General features: G+C 38.4%; 1 protein-coding gene across 3 annotated transcripts in view; it reads left to right on the plus strand.

The window, feature by feature from the left end:
* BIRC6 (baculoviral IAP repeat containing 6) overlaps nt 1-22199 on the plus strand; it is a 256735-nt gene that overhangs the window by 46025 nt on the left and 188511 nt on the right. For all 3 annotated transcript variants that reach the window (XM_025353535.1, XM_025353532.1, XM_025353533.1), the window contains exons 9-10: nt 3708-3766; nt 7137-8531. In XM_025353535.1, the coding sequence (XP_025209320.1) occupies nt 3708-3766; nt 7137-8531 (1454 nt within the window). The remainder of the gene's footprint in view (nt 1-3707; nt 3767-7136; nt 8532-22199) is intronic.

Consider the following 22199-nt stretch of genomic DNA (forward strand, 5'->3'; position numbering starts at 1 on the left):
GATAATGAAATCTATATGTCCTTCTAGGCACTTACTTTGAACTTTGTCTTGAGGTTTTGTAATTTGGGGATTAAAAATTGAATCAAAATATACTTCTAGGATTACATATACCCACACACATATAGTCACAGCCTCCCAGGTAAAATGTGCATTTTAGATAAACATGTATTCTGTATTACTAGTGGAAATACTCCTCAACATTATATGGGGTAACGTGCTTGAGTTGAGGTAATCTCTACTTGCTTTTAAGGAATGTGTAATCTAGGGTCGAAGGTCGGTTTTCTCTGAAGAAAGTCTCAAACAAATCATACAAAAACATTAAGTTAATGTGGTAGGAGGAAGCTGAAGAGGTGAAACTTCATCCCTAACCTTACGCCCCGTCTCTGCACTTCCCCTCCCCAAGAAGTAGGAGCAGTGCTGTTGGAATTGATAGTGAATATAATGAGCCATACTACCTCTGACTTTATGTGGCACAAGATCCAATATATTTGGTTATAAAATATACTATGTGGGTTTCATTAGCTTGAAGAATAATACATTAATTGGAAAAAATCTAAGCTTATCCAAGAAGTTTAAAGTAATTAGCAATATAGCTTGCTTAGAATCGTTTTTGTAAAATTTATTTTTATTTGTTGTTTACATTGAAGGAATGAGGAATTGTTTTTGACCATTTTTTCTTAGAAGACAATTTTTTTTTCTGAATTAAGGAAGAAGATTTGGTAATACATTTAATTTTAATGAATTAAGATTTTTTTCTAGATGATTCACTTGTCATTTGTATATCAGGTCAGATTGGTAAAAATTTCTTGAATGTAAATAAAATTGTTTATGGGATTGCTGTAAACCAAGGTACCCTTACTTGTATGTCTAGTTTTCAGAAACACATATAATCTTAACTAAACATTTTTACTTTCACTGTAATATTTATTTTGCATGTGTATTGCTTTGTAAAAAGTTTTGCAAAATGTAGAAGGCTTTAGTAAATACAGTGCCTATTACATAAATAGTGCATGCTTATTGCAGGAAAATGGGAAAATGCAGGAATGGAAATTGATGAAATACAGAGTAGTCATAATCACACTATGGAATTATAGTAACGTTTATATGTATTCTAGTTTCTTTTTAAAATGCATGATTTTTGGGATTTTTTTTGTTTTTTGTTTTTTTGTTTTTTTTGAGACAGAGCCTCACCCTGTCACCCAGGTTAGAGTGCAGTGGTACGATCTCGGCTCACCGCGACCTCTGCCTCCCGGGTTCAAACGATTCTTCTGCCTTAGCCTCATGAGTAGCTGGGACTACAGGTGCCTGCCACTACTCCTGGCTAATTTTTTGTATTTTTAGTAGAGACAGGATTTCTCCATGTTGGCCAGGCTGTTCTCAAACTCTGGACCTCAGGTGAGCCACCCACCTTGGCCTCCCAAAGTGCTGGGATTACAGGCGTGAGCCGCCGTGCCCAGCTGCATGTGATTTTTAAAAAAGTTTTATTGAAGTGTAATTTTCAAACCATAAAATTCATGTAAGGGTACAATTTAGTTATTTTGTTCATATAATTTTTTTTCTTTTTTTTTTTTTGAGGGAGTCTTGCTCTGTCGCCCATGCTGGAGTGCAGTGGTGCAATCCTGGTTCACTGCAGTCTCTGCCTCCCACGTTCAATTCTCATACCTCAGTCTCCCGAGTAGCTGGGACTGGCCCGCGCCACCATGCCTGGGTAAATTTTGTATTTTTAATGGAGACGGATTTCACCATGTTGGCCAGGCTGGTCTCAAACTCCTGGCCTCACGTGATCTGCCTGCGTCATCCTCCCAAAGTGCTGGGATTATAGATGTGAGCCGCTGCGCCTGGCCTTAGCCATATAAGTTGTGATGTAGTAGTTTGAGAATATTTTTGTCACAAAATATTTCAAAAGAATGTGATTTTACAATTTTTTTTTTTCTTGAAACAAGGTCTTGCTCTGTCACCTGGGCTTTACCTCCTGAGCTCAAGTCATCCTTCTACCTCAGCCTTATAAGTAGCCGGGACTAAAAACATGTGCCACCACGCCCAGCTAATTTTTGAATTTTTTTTGTGGAGATGGGGTCTCACTATGTTGCTCAGGCTGGTCTCGAATTCCTGGGCTCAAGCAGTCCTCCCTCCTTGCCCTCCCAAAGTGCTGGGATTACAGGTGTGAGTCACTGTGCCTGTTCCCTGATTGTATTTTTGAAAACTTTCAGAATAAAACATTCTTTGCTAATTTAAGGCTTTTATCTGGCAGCCCTCTTTGAAATATCAAGACACCTGAATTCCTTTAAAACATACTACTACTTAATTTTAATTGTTCATCTTAGTACAACAGGTTAATACTGGGTTATTTATTTTTCTTAATATAACAGCCATTCTATACTTAAAACTTACTGTATTTTCTTGGTTTGGACTTCTTCATTTTTGATAATTCCAAATTATTAATATTTATTCTTTGGATTCGTTTTTACACTTACCCTATTTCTCTGAAACCAGCCAATGAGACTAATGAATTAGCAGCTGATTTTAAAGTTTTTTACATTTTTTGCTTTTGTAAATTATAGCACTAAATTGGTTTATGGGCGACTATTATCACCTGAAAAAACTAAAACAGAGAAACTTTTTCAAAAATATATAAGTGAATTTCCACTTAGCTGCCCCAAAATATTTCAAATATTGCCTTGGAGTGCAGTAATATCCTTAAGCATTTTCAATGCAGAATGCCAATTTATATTATGTATAAAATAACATTGTAGGCCAGGCGCGGTGACTTATACCTGTAATCCCAGCACTTTGAGAGGCTGAGGTGGGTGGATCACAAGGTCAGGAGATCAAGACAAGACTTTTTCTTGTCCTGACGACCCCCTGTCTTCTGTATGTAAAGGAGTTCTTAGTCTCTCCAAAACAAAATACAAAACAAAAATAAAATTTTATGTACATGTGAGTACACAAACATACACACGTGCTTATACAACTATTATGTTTGGTTTTAGGCTGTCCTGAATTCAGTAATAGAATAGTTCTTAACGTTTTACTACTGCAAGCTGGTGCTTGATTTTATTAGCTGCTGCTGTCTTTTATATTTTTGTTTGCCCAAGCTGTCCTTAGTCACACAGTAGTCTTCAAATTCCTACAGATGTTATTATAGATTCTTAGAGGTTTGCACACCCTATTTCAGTTAGACATTTAATGATTTAAGAAGATTTTTGTCAGTGGTGTTAATCAGTTATGTTATCAAACTACTCTTTATATCTCATTTAAGCCAATTTTAATTGTTTTTTATGTTTGAGATATGTAGTAGTGATTTTAACACTGTACTTTCAGGCCAGGCATAGTGGCTCATGCCTGTAAGCCCAGCACTTTGAGAGGTAAAGGTGGGAAGATTGCTTGAGCCCAAAGGTTCAAGACCAGCCTGGGCAATATGGTGAGACCCCATCTCTGCAAAAAATTAAAAAAAAGGTAGCTGGGCATAGTGGCGTGTGCCTATGGTCCCACTTACATGGGAGGCTGAGGCGGAAGGATTGCTTGAGGCCAGGAGGAGGTCAGGGCTGCAGTGAGCTGTGTTCCTGCCACTGTACTCCAGCCTGGGTGACAGAGTAAGACCTTGTCTCAAAAAAACCCAAAAGACAACTGTTCTTTTTTCTTTGCTTGCTCATATGATGTATACTTTTTTGGAAATTCAAATTGTTTACTTTGTCTTTTGATTTAAGTGATGATTTACTGGAGGATTCAGACAGTGAAGAGCATTCCAGATCAGATTCTGTGACAGGTATGTAAAAAGTATTAGATAATGTATTTAAAAAATTCTTTACACAGTTGTATATACAGCTAACTACCACTTAATTCTGAATTTCTTACTTAATGCTAACTCTAAATTTTTGCTAGTATACACAGAAGACTGAAATATTGTGTGTCAGAGATCTCAAATTAGTAGTATGTACATAGTGTTCTGTATTTAAAGTTTAAATGGTACCTATTTGAGCCAAAGGAATTAAAGTGGATAGTTACATTAAATTTTTGTCACATGTCAAGTAATTAAATCTTTTTATTTGTATAATGTATTCTGTTAACTAAAAGTAGTGTTTAAAGCTCTTTATTCATATAGGTAAATACAGAACTACATTTTATTGTATGAAATTATAGACATTAAAATATCAAGTAAAATGCCTTACTAGCTTATAAAATATTAGGACAAAATAATATACTTCGTATTTTAATGTTATTTTGTAGGAAAAGCTAATAATATACTTCAAAATAGTTTTACTATGTCAATTTAAATCCTAACTCTTCTACTTAATATAGTCAGATTGCACTTCTGATATATGGCATAGCAGTATTAAAGTCTGTTAGAGTTTTAAGAATTAGGCCGGGCTTGGTGGCTCATGTTGGTAATCCCAGCACTTTGGGAAGCCACTGCGGGTGGATCACTTGAGGTCAGGAGTTCGAGACCAGCCTGGCCAACATGGTGAAACCCTGTCTTTACTAAAAATAAAAAAACAGTTAGCTGGGTGTGGTGGCATATACCTATCTCAGCTACTCAGGAGGCTGAGGCAGGAGAATAGCTTGAACCGGGGAGGCAGAGATTGCAGTGAGCTGAGATCGCCATTGCATTCCACCCTGGGCAATAAGAGAGAAACTCCCTCTCAAAAAAAAAAAAAGAATTAGATAAGGTAAGTGCATATAAAGCGCAGTGCCTGGGAAGTAGCCAGTATTTTAAAAAAGTGACTGTTATTAACTTGTGGCTGTTGTTTAATGTCAGATGCTGTGTACTACGGACATATATAACTTAAATCTTTTTAGAAGAGGAATGGTTTTGTGTAGTACAGTTCACAAAAATTATAGTTAACATTTGGTAGTAAATATTCTTTAAATTCTAATTTGTCATCAAATTTTTTTGAAAGGCACTAAATGGAACACTGGACAATTTTGGGTTAATCCTCAGCAGTCTTTTGAAGCAGTTCTTAGCAATGAACAAAAAAATCACCAAATAAGGCAGGAAAATGCCCTTAAAAATGTGTAAATGTGTAATTCATTCTAGAAAAGTTAAATTTTTTTTTTTAAAAAGAGTAGACTGAGGAAGCTAATGCTCTTTTCCCATTTTATTGTCCTTCTGCAAAAACTACTACTCTTCCTTTCTTTCTCTCTTTCTGTCTTTCTGTCTTTTTTTTTTTTTTTGACGGAGTCTTGCTCTGTCACCCAGGCTGGAGTGCAGTGTTACAATCTCAGCTCACTGCAACCTCTACCTCCTGGGTTCAAGGGATTCTTCTGCCTCAGTCCCCCGAGTAGCTGGGGTTATAGGTGCCTGCCACCACACCTGGCTAAGTTTTGTATTTTTAGTAGAGACAGGGTTTCACCATGTTGGCCAAGCTGGTCTTGAACTCCTGACCTCAGGTGATCTGCCCGCCTCGGTCTCCCAAAGAGCTGGGATTATAGGCGTGAGCCACCGCGTCCAGCCAGACTGGCTCTTTTGTTTTTTTGAGACAGAGTTTCGCTCTGTGGCCAGACTGGTCTCGAACTGCTGACCTCAGGTGATCCGCCCGCCTCAGCCTCCCAAAGTTCTGGGATTACAGGTGTGAGCCACTGCACCCAGCCAAGTTTTTGAACTCTTTCAAAAAATAACTCCTTGGTCTTGTTAAGTTACTTAAAGTGTGGGCTTCTGTTTTTCCTTTGTAAAGTGTTTTCTGTTTTAAGTTTTTTTGATTCTCACTAGAACCTTTCCTTTGTGTGCTGTAGTTTTGTTATTTTCCCTGGGTCTAAGGATCTCAGTACATGTTTTTGCAATTATAATACTCATATTTGGTCAATTTTCTTATCCTTTTTCTACCTTTGTTCTTTTCATCTATGCCTGTTTGATTTTTCACACTTTAAACTCCTGAGCTCAGGTAATCTGCCCACCTCAACCTACCAAAGTGCTAGGATTACAAGTGTGAGCCACTGTGCCTGGCCTAAGTTGAAAATAATTTTGAGTCCCTTGAATACTTTTATGGTTTTTCTAAGGAAGTTCATCTTAGATTTGAGTATGTTTAAAAAAAAAAAGAAACAAAGAAAAAAAAATAGCCTGGTATCTATGGGGGATTGGTTCCAGGATCCTCTCTAGATATCAAAATCCAGGTATGCTCAAGTCTGTTGTATAAAATGGTATAGTTTTGCTTATAACCTATGCACATCTACATTTTCCTGTTACTTTAAATGATCTCTAGATTACTTATAATATCTAATACAATGTAATATTGAGTAAAAAGTCTTTATTCTCTATTGTTTAATGACAAAAAAGTTTGTACATGTTTAGTAGAGATGCAACCATCCATTTTTTTTAAAAAAATGTTTTCTGGCTGGGCGCGGTGGCTCATTCCTGTAATCCCAGCACTTTGGGAGGCTGAGCCGGGCGGATCACCTGAGGTCAGGAGGTTCGAGGCCAGCCTGACCAATATGGAGAAACCACGTCTCTACTAAAAATACAAAATTAGCTGTGTATGGTGATGCAGCTACTTGGGAGGCTGAGGCAGGAGAATTGCTTGAACCTGGGAGGTGGAGATTTTGGTCAACCGAGATCATGCCATTGCACTATAGCCTAGGCAACAAGAGCAAAACTCCATCTCCAAATAAATAAATAAATAATGTTTTCCATCCGCAGTTAGTTGAATCCGTGGATGTAGAACCTGTGAATATGGAGGGTTGACTGCACTTTAAATTTTTTTAGGCCGGGTGCGGTGGCTCGCACCTATAATCCCAGCACATTGGGAGGCTGAGGTGGATGGATCACCTGAGGTCAGGAGTTGGAGACCATCCTGGACAACATGGTGAAACCCTGTCTCTACTAAAAATACAAAAATTAGCCAGGCGTGGTGGTGTGCGCCTGTAATCCCAGCTACTTGGGAGGGGCTGAGGCACTAGAATTGCTTGAACTTGGAATGCAGAGGTTGTGATAAGCCGAAATTGCACCACTGCACTCCAGCCTGGGTGACAGAGCAAGAGTCTGTCTCAAAAAAAAAACAAAAAAAAACATATATATATAGTTTTCTTTATCTAGTCATAATGTACTGACTGGATAAGTAGAAAAATTTAATGAAAACTTTAAACCACTGATTTTTATTTATTTTTACAAGGCTATGTCTAATGAACATTGTTCCTTTTTGAAGGGCATACATCACAGAAGGAAGCCATGGAAGTAAGCCTTGATATAACAGCACTCAGCATTCTGCAACAGCCAGAAAAACTTCAGTGGGAGATTGTTGCAAATGTGCTTGAAGATACTGTTAAGGATCTTGAAGAACTTGGGGCAAATCCTTGTTTAACAAACTCTAAGAGTGAAAAGACAAAGGAAAAGCATCAGGAACAGCACAACATTCCTTTTCCGTGTTTATTAGCTGGAGGTTTATTAACATATAAATCTCCTGCTACCTCACCCATTAGTAGTAATTCTCACAGGTCACTGGATGGTTTGAGCAGAACTCAGGGTGAAAGTATATCAGAACAAGGGTCAACTGACAATGAATCCTGCACTAATTCAGAACTAAATTCTCCTCTGGTGAGGAGGACTTTACCGGTTTTGCTTCTTTATAGCATCAAGGAATCTGATGAGAAAGCGGGAAAGATCTTTTCACAGATGAACAATATTATGAGTAAAAGTTTGCATGATGATGGTTTTACTGTTCCACAGATTATTGAAATGGAGCTGGATAGTCAGGAGCAGTTGTTATTGCAGGATCCTCCTGTGACTTACATTCAGCAATTTGCAGATGCAGCAGCCAACCTTACCTCTCCGGATTCTGAGAAGTGGAACTCTGTGTTTCCCAAGCCTGGGACTTTGGTTCAGTGCTTGAGGCTGCCAAAGTTTGCAGAGGAGGAGAATCTTTGTATAGACTCAATAACTCCTTGTGCTGACGGAATTCATTTGTTGGTAGGACTGCGGACATGCCCTGTTGAATCCTTGAGTGCAATAAATCAAGTAGAGGCCTTGAATAATTTAAATAAATTAAACTCTGCACTATGTAATAGACGGAAAGGTGAGCTGGAATCAAATCTTGCTGTAGTGAATGGTGCAAATATTAGTGTAATCCAACATGAATCACCAGCAGATGTACAGACTCCTTTGATAATTCAGCCTGAGCAGAGGAATGTTAGTGGTGGATATTTAGTACTTTATAAAATGAATTATGCCACTCGGATAGTGACTTTAGAAGAGGAACCAATAAAAATACAACATATCAAAGATCCCCAGGACACAATTACCTCGCTCATTTTGCTTCCACCAGATATATTGGATAATCGAGAGGATGACTGTGAGGAACCTATTGAGGACATGCAGTTAACCTCAAAGAATGGTTTTGAGAGAGAAAAAACGTCTGACATTTCTACTCTTGGACACCTGGTAATAACTACTCAGGGAGGATATGTAAAAATACTAGATCTTTCAAACTTTGAAATTTTGGCCAAAGTGGAGCCTCCCAAAAAGGAGGGCACTGAGGAACAGGACACATTTGTTTCTGTGATTTACTGCTCTGGCACAGACAGGCTGTGTGCGTGCACCAAAGGTAAGTTGTTTGATTATGCTATAAATCTTATAAAATCCATGTATATATGGCATTTGTTTATGTGCATACCTAGTATGAATTTTAGATTCAAATAGATGGAGAGGAATTAATTTTTTTGTAATGAAGTGGTAAATCCTTCTGTTTAAACTGTTCTTAAAACTTTTTTCTACTGCCCTAGGTAAGGATTCTAACTGTAAATAAGTTAGTAAGTCACTTAGCAAATATCTTCTGCTTTAACCTCAAGAAAATAACATGCTTTTATTTAAGTGAGTCCCTGACTCTGCATCTGCTCAGATTTATGATCTTGGGCAAGTTACGTTAAATTCATTAAACCTGTTTTTATTTGTTTATAAACTAGGATAAGAAAGTCTGTTTCCTAGGCTTATTAGAGTGAAATAATGTCTGTAAAGTTTCTGGCACAGTTATTGGTCTTTATTTCCTTCCGAAATAAAAATACTTAGCAAACAATTTTTAGTTTTGCTGAATACATTTTTTTTGGTCTGATTTACTCCTGATCTTTGGCTAGCAGTGGATTAGTTTTGCAAAATTTGAAGCGTTATATAGATTAAGATAGTGTGCAATTATTTTTTCTTTTTTTCTCCTTCCTTTCTTTTCCTTTTCCTTTCCCCTTTCCCGCTTTCCCCCTTTCTGTTCCCCTCCCCTCCTTTTTTTCTCCCCTTTCTTTCCCCTTCCCCTCCCCTCCCCTCCTTTCTTTTCCTTTTTTTTTTTTTTTGAGACCGAGTTTCACTCTTCTTGCCCAAGCTGAAGTGCAATGGCCCAATCTCAGCTCACTGCAACCTCTGCCTCCTGGGTTCAAGTGATTCTCCTGCCTCAGCCTCCCAAGTAGCTGGGATTACAGTCGCGTGGCAGCACGCTCAGCTAATTTTTTGTATTTTTAGTAGAGACAGGGTTTCACCATGTTAGCCAGGCTTGTTTTGAACTCCTGACCTTAGGTGATCCACCCACCTCGGCCTCCCAACGTGCTGGAACTACAGGCATGAGCCACTGTGCCTGGCCCTTTTCTTTTCTTTCTCGGGGGTCTCACTGTGTTGCCCAGGCTGGAGTGCAAGTGGCATTATCTTAGCTCACTGCAGCCTCAATCTCCTGGGTGCAGGCTGTCCTCTCGCCTCGGCCTCCTGAATAGCTAGGACTACAGTGCAGAGCTGGGACTACGCACTATCATGTTCAGCTAATTTTTGTAATTTTTTGTAGAAATGGGATTTCGCCATGTTGCTCAGGCTGGTCTCAAACTTCTGAGTTCAAGTGATCTGCCTGCCTCGGCCTCCCAAAGTGTTGGGATTACAGGCATGTGGCATTGTGCCTGGCCTATTTTTTTCTTTATGTACATTTTAAGTTAGGGAGATAAAGTAGTTTTTGAAAAGGATTACTGACAATATCAGGCAAAATGAATAGTTCTATTGATTGTCTAGTAGGAATTTAGAACTAGGAGATAGTTGAAGCCTAAGTGACTATAACTAAGGCATGGCAGAGGAATTAGGATTTGAGCAGAGTTATGTATGCATCTCATCTGTGGTTCTGATAGTAATTAGACTGTTTTTCCTCTCTTTAAATAGATTTCAAGAGTTTAACCAAGGAACATAATGGTTAATGTAGTGGTTAGATTGTCTTCTTTGAACTATATGTAGTGAAATTGTTTTTTTACTTTTATTTTTATTTTTTTTGAGGCAGGGTCTCACCCTGTCAACAGGCTGGGGTGCAGTTACGCAATCTTGGCTCACTGCAACTACTGCCTACCAGGTTCAAGTGATTCGCCTGCCTTAGCCTCCTGAGTAGCTGGGACCACAGGTGCGCGTTACCACACTTGGGTAATTTTTGTGTTTTTAGTAGTGATGAGGTTTCACTATGTTGGCCAGTCTGGTCTCGAACTGCTGACCTCAAGTGATCCACCTGCCTTGGCCTCCCAAAGTGATGGGATTACAGGCGTGATCCACTGTGCCTGGTGAAATTTCTGTAATTTCTAGTGAAAGTTAATGGAAAAAAATCTTCAAATATCATAAAAATCCAACTAGATTAATTTAGAAAATGAACAGTGTAGTCTAATAACTTTAGACTAATAAAACTTTGAATTACAGATGAGAATTTCAGAACAACCGTTAAAATTCTGTGTGGTATCAGAGATAATTTGAATTTTTTGGTCATATATGTTGCAGTTCATTGTTGTAAGAACTTTACCTGTGTTCGTTTAGTCATCACACCAACTTTAATGTACTATTTTTGTCTCCATTTTGTAGATAAACATACTGAAGGAAAGAGAGGTTAAGTAGCTTGTTAAGTAATAGAGCTAATAAATGTCAAGAGCCAGCATTCAAACATCAGAGCACTTTAAATGGCATTATACTGCCATAATACAACAAAAGATGAAGAATCTTACATTGAATTCTTTGCATTCTTTTCATCTGCAAGATTTAAAAATTGAAAATTATTTAACTTGCTGTAGGTCTTCCAAAATGGAGCTGGACTTGAACCTGGGTGGCATAGCCCTTTGGGGCATATCTTTATAAGACACGACTATTTTCCAGAAATGCAATAAGGGTTTTTAATGCTTTCAATTATTTGATGAGGTATGCTTTAGGTAACTCAGAGGAGAAATAGTATTTACGCCTTAAATATTTAAGTTATTAAGGTTTTTAACATTTAAATAAAAGTATTGGCCAGGCGTGGTGGTGCGTGCCTGTAATCCCAGCTGGTTGGGAGGCCGAGACAGGAGAATCACTTGAACCCAGGAGGAGAAGGTTGCAGTAAGCTGAGATTGCGTCACTTCACTTCTAGGCGACCAAGCAAGACTCCGTCTCAAACAAAACAAACAAAAAAGTATTTAAAATAGATGGTTGTTTTCTTGGAGTTTGTACAGTCTGGAATTCCTAGAACATGATCGCATATGATAGGGAATTTATCCAGATGAAAGACAAGAAAAACCTGAGAAGTTAGTTGCTTTCAAAATGATCTCCCAATTCTTCAGGGATTGACTAAAGAAGGTGCATTTGAAAAGATAACAACAAAGGGGAAAGAAAAGTTGATGTCTTAAAATGTATGTATATGTATGATTTTTAAAAAGCATCTCAGACTGAATCAATTGGATGTGACCCTGTCTTCTGAGTATATTCAAATAACATAAAACTCTTTTTCTTGTGGAGAATCGAGTTTTTTCATAAAAATAAATCTATAGTTAATATATGTTTTAAGTTAATTTTATATGGGATTAATAATATACTAAATGTAGATTTGTTAAGCTATCTTTGATAATTCAGAAATAGAATATATACACACTACATATATGAAATTTTGTAAAAGGCATAAAATATAGTATGAATTTCTTTTTTTTTTTTTTTTTTTTTTTTTTTTTTTGAGACGGAGTCTCGCTCTGTCGCCCAGGCTGGAGTGCAGTGGCCGAATCTCAGCTCACTGCAAGCTCCGCCTCCCGGGTTTACGCCATTCTCCTGCCTCAGCCTCCTGAGTAGCTGGGACTACAGGCGCCTGCCACCTCGCCCGGCTAGTTTTTTGTATTTTTTAGTAGAGACGGGGTTTCACCGTGTTAACCAGGATGGTCTCGATCTCCTGACCTCGCGATCCGCCCGTCTCGGCCTCCCAAAGTGCTGGGATTACAGGCTTGAGCCACCGCGCCCGGCCATGAATTTCTTTATAAAAGTGTGGAGTTTAAAATGAAAGATAAATTGGTGTTCTGCTTGGTGCAAATACATTTAAAATCAATAGGAAAGACTTAAATGAGAAAATAAGACTAAGATGTATCAGTGGAGTATAAGGATAGGGTGCAGTTACGATACCTGACAAAATATTAATGCTTCAAAAATAAAGTTTTTTAAAAGGCCGCAATTAATAAGGAACATACCGTGAAATATAACAATACTGAATATAAATATGACCCCAACAACATAAAGTCTGTATACCTGTACTGATATTCAGAAGGAGAATAATAAGAAGTTGAGCCATAATTGCTTTGAAAGTCTTTAATAATCTCACTATCTGGGATTATTGGACTATATGTTCACATCCTTGTTTTGGTACTTGTTTCTTGTGGAAATCATTCCTTTAGTCTTCTGTTCCTGCTTTGCTAAGAGTTTCCAATAGGAATGAATGTTACATTTTGTCAAATACTTGTTTGCATCCATGGAGATCATTTGGTTGTTCTTTTTAGTTCAGTGTATTGAAATATATTGATTGACTTTTGGATATTAAACCAACTTTGCGTTCCTGGGATAAAACCCACTTGGTCATAATGCATTACCTTATATATTGTTGGATACAATTTGCTAAAATTTTGTTCATAATTTTTGCATATTGTTCATCAGGGATATTATATGTTCCTTGTAATCTTTTTTAGTTTTTGCCTTTTGTAATCTTTATCTGATTTTGATATCAGTGAGTTGGGAAGTATTCTTTCTTCAATTTTTTGGTAAAGTTTGCGTAGAATTGGTCTTATTTTTCCTTAAATATTTGGTAGAATTCGCCAGTGAAGCTCTTTGGGTCTGGAGATGTTTTTAGTGGGAAGATTTTGAATATATAAGTTCAATTATGTTTGTAGAGAGTTATTGAGGTTTTTTAAATTTTTTAGTGAGTTCTGATAGTCTTTTTGTCAGTTGTTGAGTTATCAAGTTTTAGCCTAAAGAATTTCATAATATTCCCCACAATCCTTTTATTTTATTTCCTTTTTTTTTTTCTTGAGACAGAGTATCGCTTTGTCACCCAGGCTGGAGTGCAGTGGCGTGGTTTTGGCTCACTGCAACCTCTGCCTCCTGGGTTCAAGTGATTCTCTAACCTCAGCCTCCTGAGTAGCTGGGACTACAGGTGCACCACCATGCTTGATTAATTTTTCTATTTTTAGTAGAGATGAGGTTTCACTCTTGGTCAAGCTGGTCTTGAACTCCTGACCTCAAGTGATTCACCTGCATTGACCTCCTAAAGTGCTGGAATTACAGATGTGAGCTGCTATGCCTGGCTCCCTACATTCCTTTTAATATTTGCAGACTCTTTACTGATGTCACTGCTCTCATTTGTGATACTGATTGATGATTTGTATGTTCTTTTTTTTTTCCTGATCAATCTGTCTAGAGGTTTATCTGTTTTATTGATTTTTTTTTTTCCCAAAACAACCAGCTTCTGATTTAAATAACATTTGTTTCTTTGTTTTTCTGTTTTCCTTTTTACTAGATTTCCATTTTAATGTTATTGTTTCCTTCTGCTTGATTTGGGTTTATTTTGTTCTTCTCTAGTCTGTCTGTCTGTCTGTCTTTCTGTCTGTCTGTCCTTCCTTCCTTCCTTCCTTCCTTCCGTCCTTCCGTCCTTCCGTCCTTCCTTCCGTCCTTCTTTCTGTCTGTCTTTCACCGAGTTTCACGCTGTCGCCAGGCTGGGGTGCAGTGATGTGATCTTGGCTTACTGCAACCTCTGCCTCCCAGTTCAAGTGATTCTCCTGCCTCAGCCTTCCGAGTAGCTGGGACTACAGGCCCGCCCTACCACTTCCAGCTAATTTTTGTATTTTTAGTAGTGACGGGGTTTCACCATATTGGCCAGGATGATATTGATCTCTTGACCACCTCGATCTCCCAAAGTGCTGGGATTACAGGCGTGAGCCACCATGCTGGCCTTCTTTAGTTTCTTAAAGTAGAAGCTTAGGTTATTGGTTTGAGATCTTTTCTAATACAGTAAATTTAAAGCCATAAATATTTTTGGAAGCACTGTCTTAGTGATACTTCCTAAATTTTGATACATTTTGTTTTTCCTTTTTTCTCATTTGGATCAAAATATGTTCTAATTTCCCTTTTGTTTTCTTGTTTGGCCTAGAGATTATTTAAAAGTGTTTTGTTTAGCCTCCAAATACTTGAGGTTGCTCTAGATTTCTTTCTGTTCTGGATCTCTAACTTATTTCCATTGCTGTCAGAGAACATGATTTATATGAAGTCAGTGTTTTGAAATTTATTGAGACTTTTTCCTGACCCAGCATCTGTTCTGTCCTGGAGAATGTTCTACGTGCACTTGAAAAGAATGTGTGTTGGGCACCCATGGGTTAGAGTGTTGTATAAATTTCACTTGTGTAAGTGTATGTTTTTGAGTTTTTAAAGTCTTCCTGATTTTATATCGAGCCTTCTATCAATTTTGAGAGCAAGTATTGAAATCCCCAACTATGTTTTTGTTGAATTGTTCACTTTTAAGTCTGCTTTTGCTTCACTTGTCTTTCGGCTCTTTTGTTAGCCTGTTTCATAATTGTTACATCTTTCTGATGTATTGGCCCTTTTGTCATTATGAAATATTCCTCTGTCTCTATTTTGTGTCATACTAATAAAATCACTCTGACTTTCTTATGGTTACAGTTTGCATTATGTATCTTTTCCACAATTTTACTTTCAACTAACTTGTGATTTTGAATCTGAGGTGGGTCTCTAAGATGCATATAATTAGGTCTTGCTTTTTTATACAGTTGGATAACCTGTACCCTTTTAAATTTGAATGACTTTACGCTTAATATAATTATTGCTATGGTTGCATTTATGTCTGCCATTTTGATTTTTTAAAATGTTTTTTACATTCCTTTGTTACTCCTTCACTGCATTCTTTTGCGTTGAATAAATATTTTTATTACACCATTTTAATCCCTTTGTTGATTTTTTTTAGAAAACAAATTTACATAACATTAGTAAAGAATAATTTATTAGGGACATCCAGAGACCTACTGTCAAACCAAGAGCTAAAGCAGTACGGATATCTTGCATCTATGAATGTGTCCCTCCTCCCCTCTCCCAAACTCTGCCCTTTTCCTGCAGATAACTGTTACTCAATAATTTTTATGTCTTTCCTTTTTTTTTTTTTTTTTTTTTTTTTTTTTTTTTTTTTTTTGAGACGGAGTCTTGCTCTGCCGCCCAGGCTGGAGTACAGTGGCCGGATCTCAGCTCACTGCAAGCTCCGCCTCCCGGGTTCACGCCATTCTCCTGCCTCAGCCTCCCGAGTAGCTGGGACTACAGGCGCCTGCCACCTCGCCCGGCTAGTTTTTTGTATTTTTAGTAGAGACGGGGTTTCACCGTGTTAGCCAGGATGGTCTCGATCTCCTGACCTCGTGATCCGCCCATCTCGGCCTCCCAAAGTGCTGGGATTACAGGCTTGAGCCACCGCGCCCGGCCATGTCTTTCCTTTTATAAAGAAAACTGGTTTTATGCTTCAGATGTGAATATTTCAACAACATATTTTATTGATTTTGCTTGGTTTTGCCCTTTATAAAAATGATACCAAACTCTAGTTTGGGGGGACTTGATTTTCCTCTCATTATGTTTTAAGATTACCTGTTTCGTTGCATGCCTTGTAGATCATTTAATTTTCACTTACACTTAGTACTCCAATGTGCAGAAAACCCACAAATAATTGATCCATTTTCCTGTCAGTGGACATCTTGTTTATTTCTGTTTTTTCTGCTATAAACATCTTGTGTAAGTTCCTTGGTGCACATATGTAAGGGGCTCTCTATTCTTTTTTTTTTTTTTTTTTTGAGACAATCTCGCTCTGTTGCCAAGGCTGGAGTGCAGTGGTGCTGATCTCAGCTCACTGCAACCTCCATCTCCCGGGTTCAAGTGATTCTCCTGCCTCAGCATCCCAAGGTTAGCTGGGATTACAGGCGTCTGGCTAAGTTTTGTATTTTTACAAAATGGACGGGGTTTCCCCATATTGGCCAGGCTGGTCTCGAACTCCTGACCTCAAGTGCTCTGCCTGCCTTAGTCTCCCAAAGTGATGGGATTACAGGCATGACCCACTGTGCCTGGCCTGAGGCTCTCAGTTCTTAAGAGTAGAATTGTTGGGTGATGTGTTATAATTTTTTTTTTCTTTTTAAAATGTATTAAATATATGTGATGAAGTTTACTATTTTAACTATTTTACAGCATATAATATAGCGGCTATAATACATTCACAATGTTGTATAACCACCAGTGCTGATTTGCAGAACTTTCCCATCATCCTAAACAAAAACTCTAACCATTAAGCAGTAACTTCCCATTCATTCTACCCTCAGCTGCTGGTAACCTCAATTCTACTTCTGTATGACTTTGCCTATTGTAGATGCCTCATATAAGTGGAATCATATATTTGTCCTTTTGTGTCTGATTTCTTTCACTCAGCATATTTTTAGTGTTCACCCATGTAGTATGTATCACATCTTTGTTCCTTTTTATGCCAAATAATATTCCATTACAGTAGGGCCCCTGCACCCCCCCCCAACTCCTGCCCCTTATCTGTGGTTTCAGTTATCTGTGCTCAGCTATGGTCTGGAAATATTAAATGGAAAATTTCAGAAATCAACAATTGATAATTATTAAATTACTCACTCTTCTGAGTAGTGTAATAAAATCTCTTGTCCCACCCAGGACACAAATCATTTTGTCCAGTGTCTCCATGCTGTATATACTACCTGTCTGTTAGTCACTTAGTAGCTGTCTTGGTTATCAGATTGTCTGTCACTGGTATCGCAGTGCTTGTGTTCAGGTAACCATTTTACTTAATAATGGCCCTAAAACTCCAGAATAGTGATGCTGGCTATCGGATATTTCAAAGTGAAGCCGTTTTGAAGTTTTTTCTTTATGTTGAAAAGGTGAACATTTTTGACTTAAAAAGGAAAGAAAAAAATTTTATGTGCAAGTTTCTAAGATTTATGGTAAGAACAAATCTTACCATAATATGTGAATTTGTGAAATTGTGAACAGCATATTCCTATCATTGTTCTGTTACTGTTCATCTCTTCCTGTGCCTAATTTATAAATTGATCATATGTGTACATATATATGAATATATATGTAAAAACTATATATATATAGGGTTTGATACTATCCACAGTTTCAGTCATCACTGCAAGGTCTTGGAACTGTGGCTACTGTAAGGGGTGACTATTGTAACTCAACATTTGGGTTGTTTCCGCGTTTTGGCTATTGTGAATAATGCCCCTATAAACATTGGTGTACAAATATTTGAGTGTCTGTTTTCAGTTGTTTTGGGTATATACCTAGGAGTGGAATTGCTGGGTCATATGGTAATTCTATGTTCAACTTTTTTTTTTTTTTTTTTGAGATGGAGTTTCACTCTTGTTGCCCAGGCTGGAGTGCAATGACGCGACCTCGGCTCACTGCAACCTTTGCCTCCCCAGTTCAAGTGAGTCTTATGCCTCAGCCTCCCAAGTAGCTGGGATTACAGGCATGCACCACCACGCCCAGCTATTTTTTGTATTTTTAGTAGAGATGGTATTTCACCATGTTGACCAGGCTGGTCTCCAACTCCTGACCTCAGGTGATCCTCCCACCTTGGCCTCCCAAAGTGCTGGGATTATAATGTGAGCCACTGCGTCTGGCCTATGTTTAACCTTTTGGGAATCACCAAGTTATTTTCCACAGAGTCTGCATCGTTTTACATTTCCACAAGCAGTTTGGAAGGGTCCCAATTTTTCTACGTTCTGGCCAACATTTGTTATTTTTGGTCTTTTTGGTAATAGTCACCCTAGTGGTTGTGAAGTGGTATCTATTGTGGTTTTGGTTTGCACTTTCCTAATGAATAATGATGCTGAGCATTTCTTCATGTGTTTGTTGGTCATTTGTATTTCTATGATACATGTAGAAATGTCCATGTTTTTGTCCACTTTTGAATTGTTTGTTTTTTTTTTTTTGGTTGAGTTGTAGGAACTTTTTTAGAAATTTAGAATTCGGCCGGGCACGGTGGCTCAAGCCTATAATCCCAGCACTTTGGGAGGCCGAGACGGGTGGATCACGAGGTCAGGAGATCGAGACCATCCTGGCTAACACGGTGAAACCCCGTCTCTACTAAAAAATACAAAAAACTAGCCGGGTGTGGTGGCGGGTGCCTGTAGTCCCAGCTACTTGGGAGGCTGAGGCAGGAGAATGGCATGAACCCGGGAGGCGGAGCTTGCAGTGAGCTGAGATCCGGCCACTGCACTCCAGCCTGGGCGGCAGAGTGAGACTCCGTCTCAAAAAAAAAAAAAAAAAAAAAGAAAAGAAATTCAGAATTCATATCTTAATAGATATGATTTGTAAATACTTTCTCACATTCTGTGGGTTGTCTTTTTACTTTCTTGATAGTGTCCTTTGATGCACAAAACATTGGCATTTTGAAAAAGTCCAGTTTTAACTTTTTTGTTGATAATCTTACGTTCATACATCATTTTCCTGTTTTTCTTTAGTTTTTGTCCGTTGTTCCCTTTAGCTAATTGACTATATAAAGAGAATTCATTTAATGTTTTTGACTAGTAATTCCAATATCTGGGCTTTCTCAGGTATGGTTTCTGATAATTCTTTTTTTTTTTTCCTCGTGTAAATGGGCCATACTTTGCTGTTTCTTTGAGTGCTTTGTAATTTTTTGTTGTAGTCAGAACCTTCTGAGTATTGTAATGTGGTACCTCTAGAAATGTTATTCTCTCACTCAGGGAGATTTTGCTTGTTTCCAGCTGCAGCCATCCATTTGTGACATTTTCAAACTGTTTGTACAAAAGCTGTAGAACCCTCTCCCCACTCTTATCCTTCCAAAAAAGAGTTCTGTCTCTTTAAATCTTACTGTAGATCCTGTTTCGGCTTTTTCCCCTTAAATCTTCTGGTGGCTGTTGCTTGGAGAAGCAGCTGCAGTCTCAGAAAGGTGAAACCCAGGCAGGAGTCTATTCTGGTCCCTTAGGTAACTGCTAGACCAACCAAAATGCACAATTTTGGGAAGAAAAGGTCCCTCCTGTCCGCCCTGGCACCAGCCAGCTGCTTCCAGCACATGTGCCACTTTTCCCCACAGCTGTGTCAGGGCTGAGGATGGAGGGGATGGTAGCTGGTTCATGTAGGCCACTGTCTTACCAGAGATCAGTCTGTCTGTAAATACCCTGTTCGGTCCCATAGTTCTGAAATACTTGATTACAATCACACTTTCTAGTTCAGTGGTTGCTTTGGTGGAGGGACTGATCCCTAGAGCTTCCTACTCTGCCATTTGGCATGAAATCATTGGTCCTCATGTTGATTCTGGTTTCTTTTTCTGATACTGCTTTTTTTTTTGAGTTATATTTTCGTGCTTTAATAATACAGTCTACTTCAGAATAATACTTTATTCTCGTGAAATATGTAGGAACTTTGCTCTTATCTCCCCCCACCCCATACATTACATTTAAGTATGTTATAAACCCAACAAAATGGCTGGGTGCGGTGGCTCATGCTTGTAATCCTAGCACTTTGGGAGGCCAAGGTGGGCAGATCACCTGAGCTCAGGAGTTTAAGACCAGACTGGCCAACATGGCAAAACCTTGTCTCTACTAAAAATGCAAAAATTAGCCAGGTGTGGTGGGCATCTGTAATCCCAACTACTCAGGAGGCTGAGACAGGGAGAATCACTTGAACCCGGGAGGCGGAGGTTGCGGTGAACCAAGATCACGCCATCACACTCCAGCCTGGGCAACAGAGCAAGACTCCGTCTAAATGAAAAAAACCACAAAACCAACAAAACGTGTTGTAATAATTTTATACAACCATTATCTTTTTTAAAAGTTGGCAAAGAAATGAGAAAAACATTTATTTATTGTATTCGCCTACTTACCATTTCTGTTCTTTATTTTTTCCAGTGAATTTGATGTTGCTTTCCTTCCTCTTAAGCGGCTTTCTTTGTTACTTACCATAAGGCAGGTTGCTACCGTAAAGTTCTCTCAGTCTTTGTTTTTCTGGAAATGTCTTCATTTCACATTCATTTTTGAGGATTAACGCTACCTAGAGAATCTGTTGACAGTTTCTCTCTGTACTTTAAATGTCATTCCATTGCTTCTGTCTCCATTGTTTCTCATAAGTGATCTATTAATTTGTGGTGTTGTTTTCATGTCTGATGAGTAATTTTTGTCTTGCTGTCTTCATGATCTTCCCTTTGCCTTTCACGCTCAAGAGCTTATATATATGTGTGTTATTTCTTTGTTTATCCTATTTGAGGGTAATTAAAGTTGAGTAAATTTGCGGTTTTCTATTGGATTTGATAAGTTTTTGCCCATTATTTTTACAGGTGGAATTCTCTTCTTCATGGAATTCCCATTACATGTATGTTCTTAATATTTTATCTGTCCCATAGGTCTCCAAGCTTCTTTTAATTTTTGTTTAATTTAATTTAATTTTTTTTGAGACAAAGTCTTGCTGTTGTCGCCCAGGCTGGAGTGCAGTGGCGCGATCTCAGCTCACTACAACCTCCACCTCCCGGGTTCAAGTGATTTTCCTGTCTTAGCCTCCTGAGTAGCTCAGGGGATTATAGGCGCCTGCCACCATGCCTGGCTAATTTTTGTATTTTTAGTAGAGACAGGGTTTCACCATGTTGGCCAGGCTGGTATCGAACTCCTGACCTCAGGTGATCTGCCCACCTCGGTCTCCCAAAGTGCTGGGATTACAGGCGTGAGCCACTGCTCCCAGCCTTTAATTTAAAAAAAAATTTTTTGTTGTTGAGTCGTTTATACCATTATTTCCTGTAATTCTCTATACCCCTGACTTCCTCTTATTCTATAAAAATGTTTACAATAGATCCTTGAAGTCTTTGCTAAATCTGAAGTCTGAGAAGACATTTTAAGGTGCGTGTGTGTGTGTTTCACATGTTGAATGTGGGTCGCTCTTTCTTTGCATGTCTTGTAATATTTTATTTACTTACTGGACATTTAAGACAACACTATAGAAATCTAGATTTGGATCTCCCTACCTTTTGCCAGGTGGTTATTGCTTTGTTTTGTAATTCATCTGGCTGAATCTGTGAAATCTCTTTTGTATTGTGCAGCTGCTGATTTCTGTCATTTATTCTGCCCAGTTTTAATTTGTAAGACTTGTTTCTTATTTTGTTTCTTCTGTGGCAGCATAGCTTAGTATTCAGCCAAAGATTGATAGGTTGTAGTGTCCAAATACCTTTAGCCAGTAAGGCTGTGCTCAAGTGTGCCCTGGCTTTTATTTTCTGTTGTGTTTTCTCAGGTCTCTTTTGCATAGGCATGGAGGCTTAGTTGACTGAGGATGTAGTAATGGCTTGGGCTCCCTCTGGTCTTTGCTGGACACGTGCACAGCCTCTGGTCAAGGTGGGATTTGTGAAGTGTTTACCAGGCCCACTGTGCTTCTCTCACTACATGTAATTCTGTGTTAAATCCCTGGTGTTTCTAGTGCTTTGCTTGCCCCAGACAGAATTGTGACCTCAAGTAGCAGACCTTGTTTGTTTCCCATTGAAATCACCACTTTAAACTGGAAACTCTCCATCAATTGAGTCCCATCTGGAGATAACAGTGAATCTGCTGGTTTTCCCTGCTTACCTCACCCTCGTTAAATTACAGTTTTGTCTAGCTTTATAGTTGCCTTTCAGGAAGGGGATTTATCATCTTCCTTCTTCTGCCATGCTAGAAGTGAATCTCCAAATTAGAATGTTAGAATATACTATTTTTTTGTCTTAATTAATGCTAAATTTGCTGTCAGTTTTTTCCTGTGACAGAGATTTTAAACTAGAAATTTTAGTTGCCTTCATTTCATTGTGAATGCTTTAAAAAATAAGAGTATTTGTCAAGTTTTGTTACTGTTGAGATTAAGAGATTTGGCTGTGGATTCCAGTATAGCTAGTGCCTCATCTGTAAAATAGCCACAGTAATAGTTCTACCACACGAGTTTTTGGTAAAGAGTAAATGAA

The sequence above is a fragment of the Theropithecus gelada genome, chromosome 13 (genome assembly GCF_003255815.1).
Source record: "Theropithecus gelada isolate Dixy chromosome 13, Tgel_1.0, whole genome shotgun sequence".
In the NCBI taxonomy this organism is placed as follows: domain Eukaryota; kingdom Metazoa; phylum Chordata; class Mammalia; order Primates; family Cercopithecidae; genus Theropithecus; species Theropithecus gelada.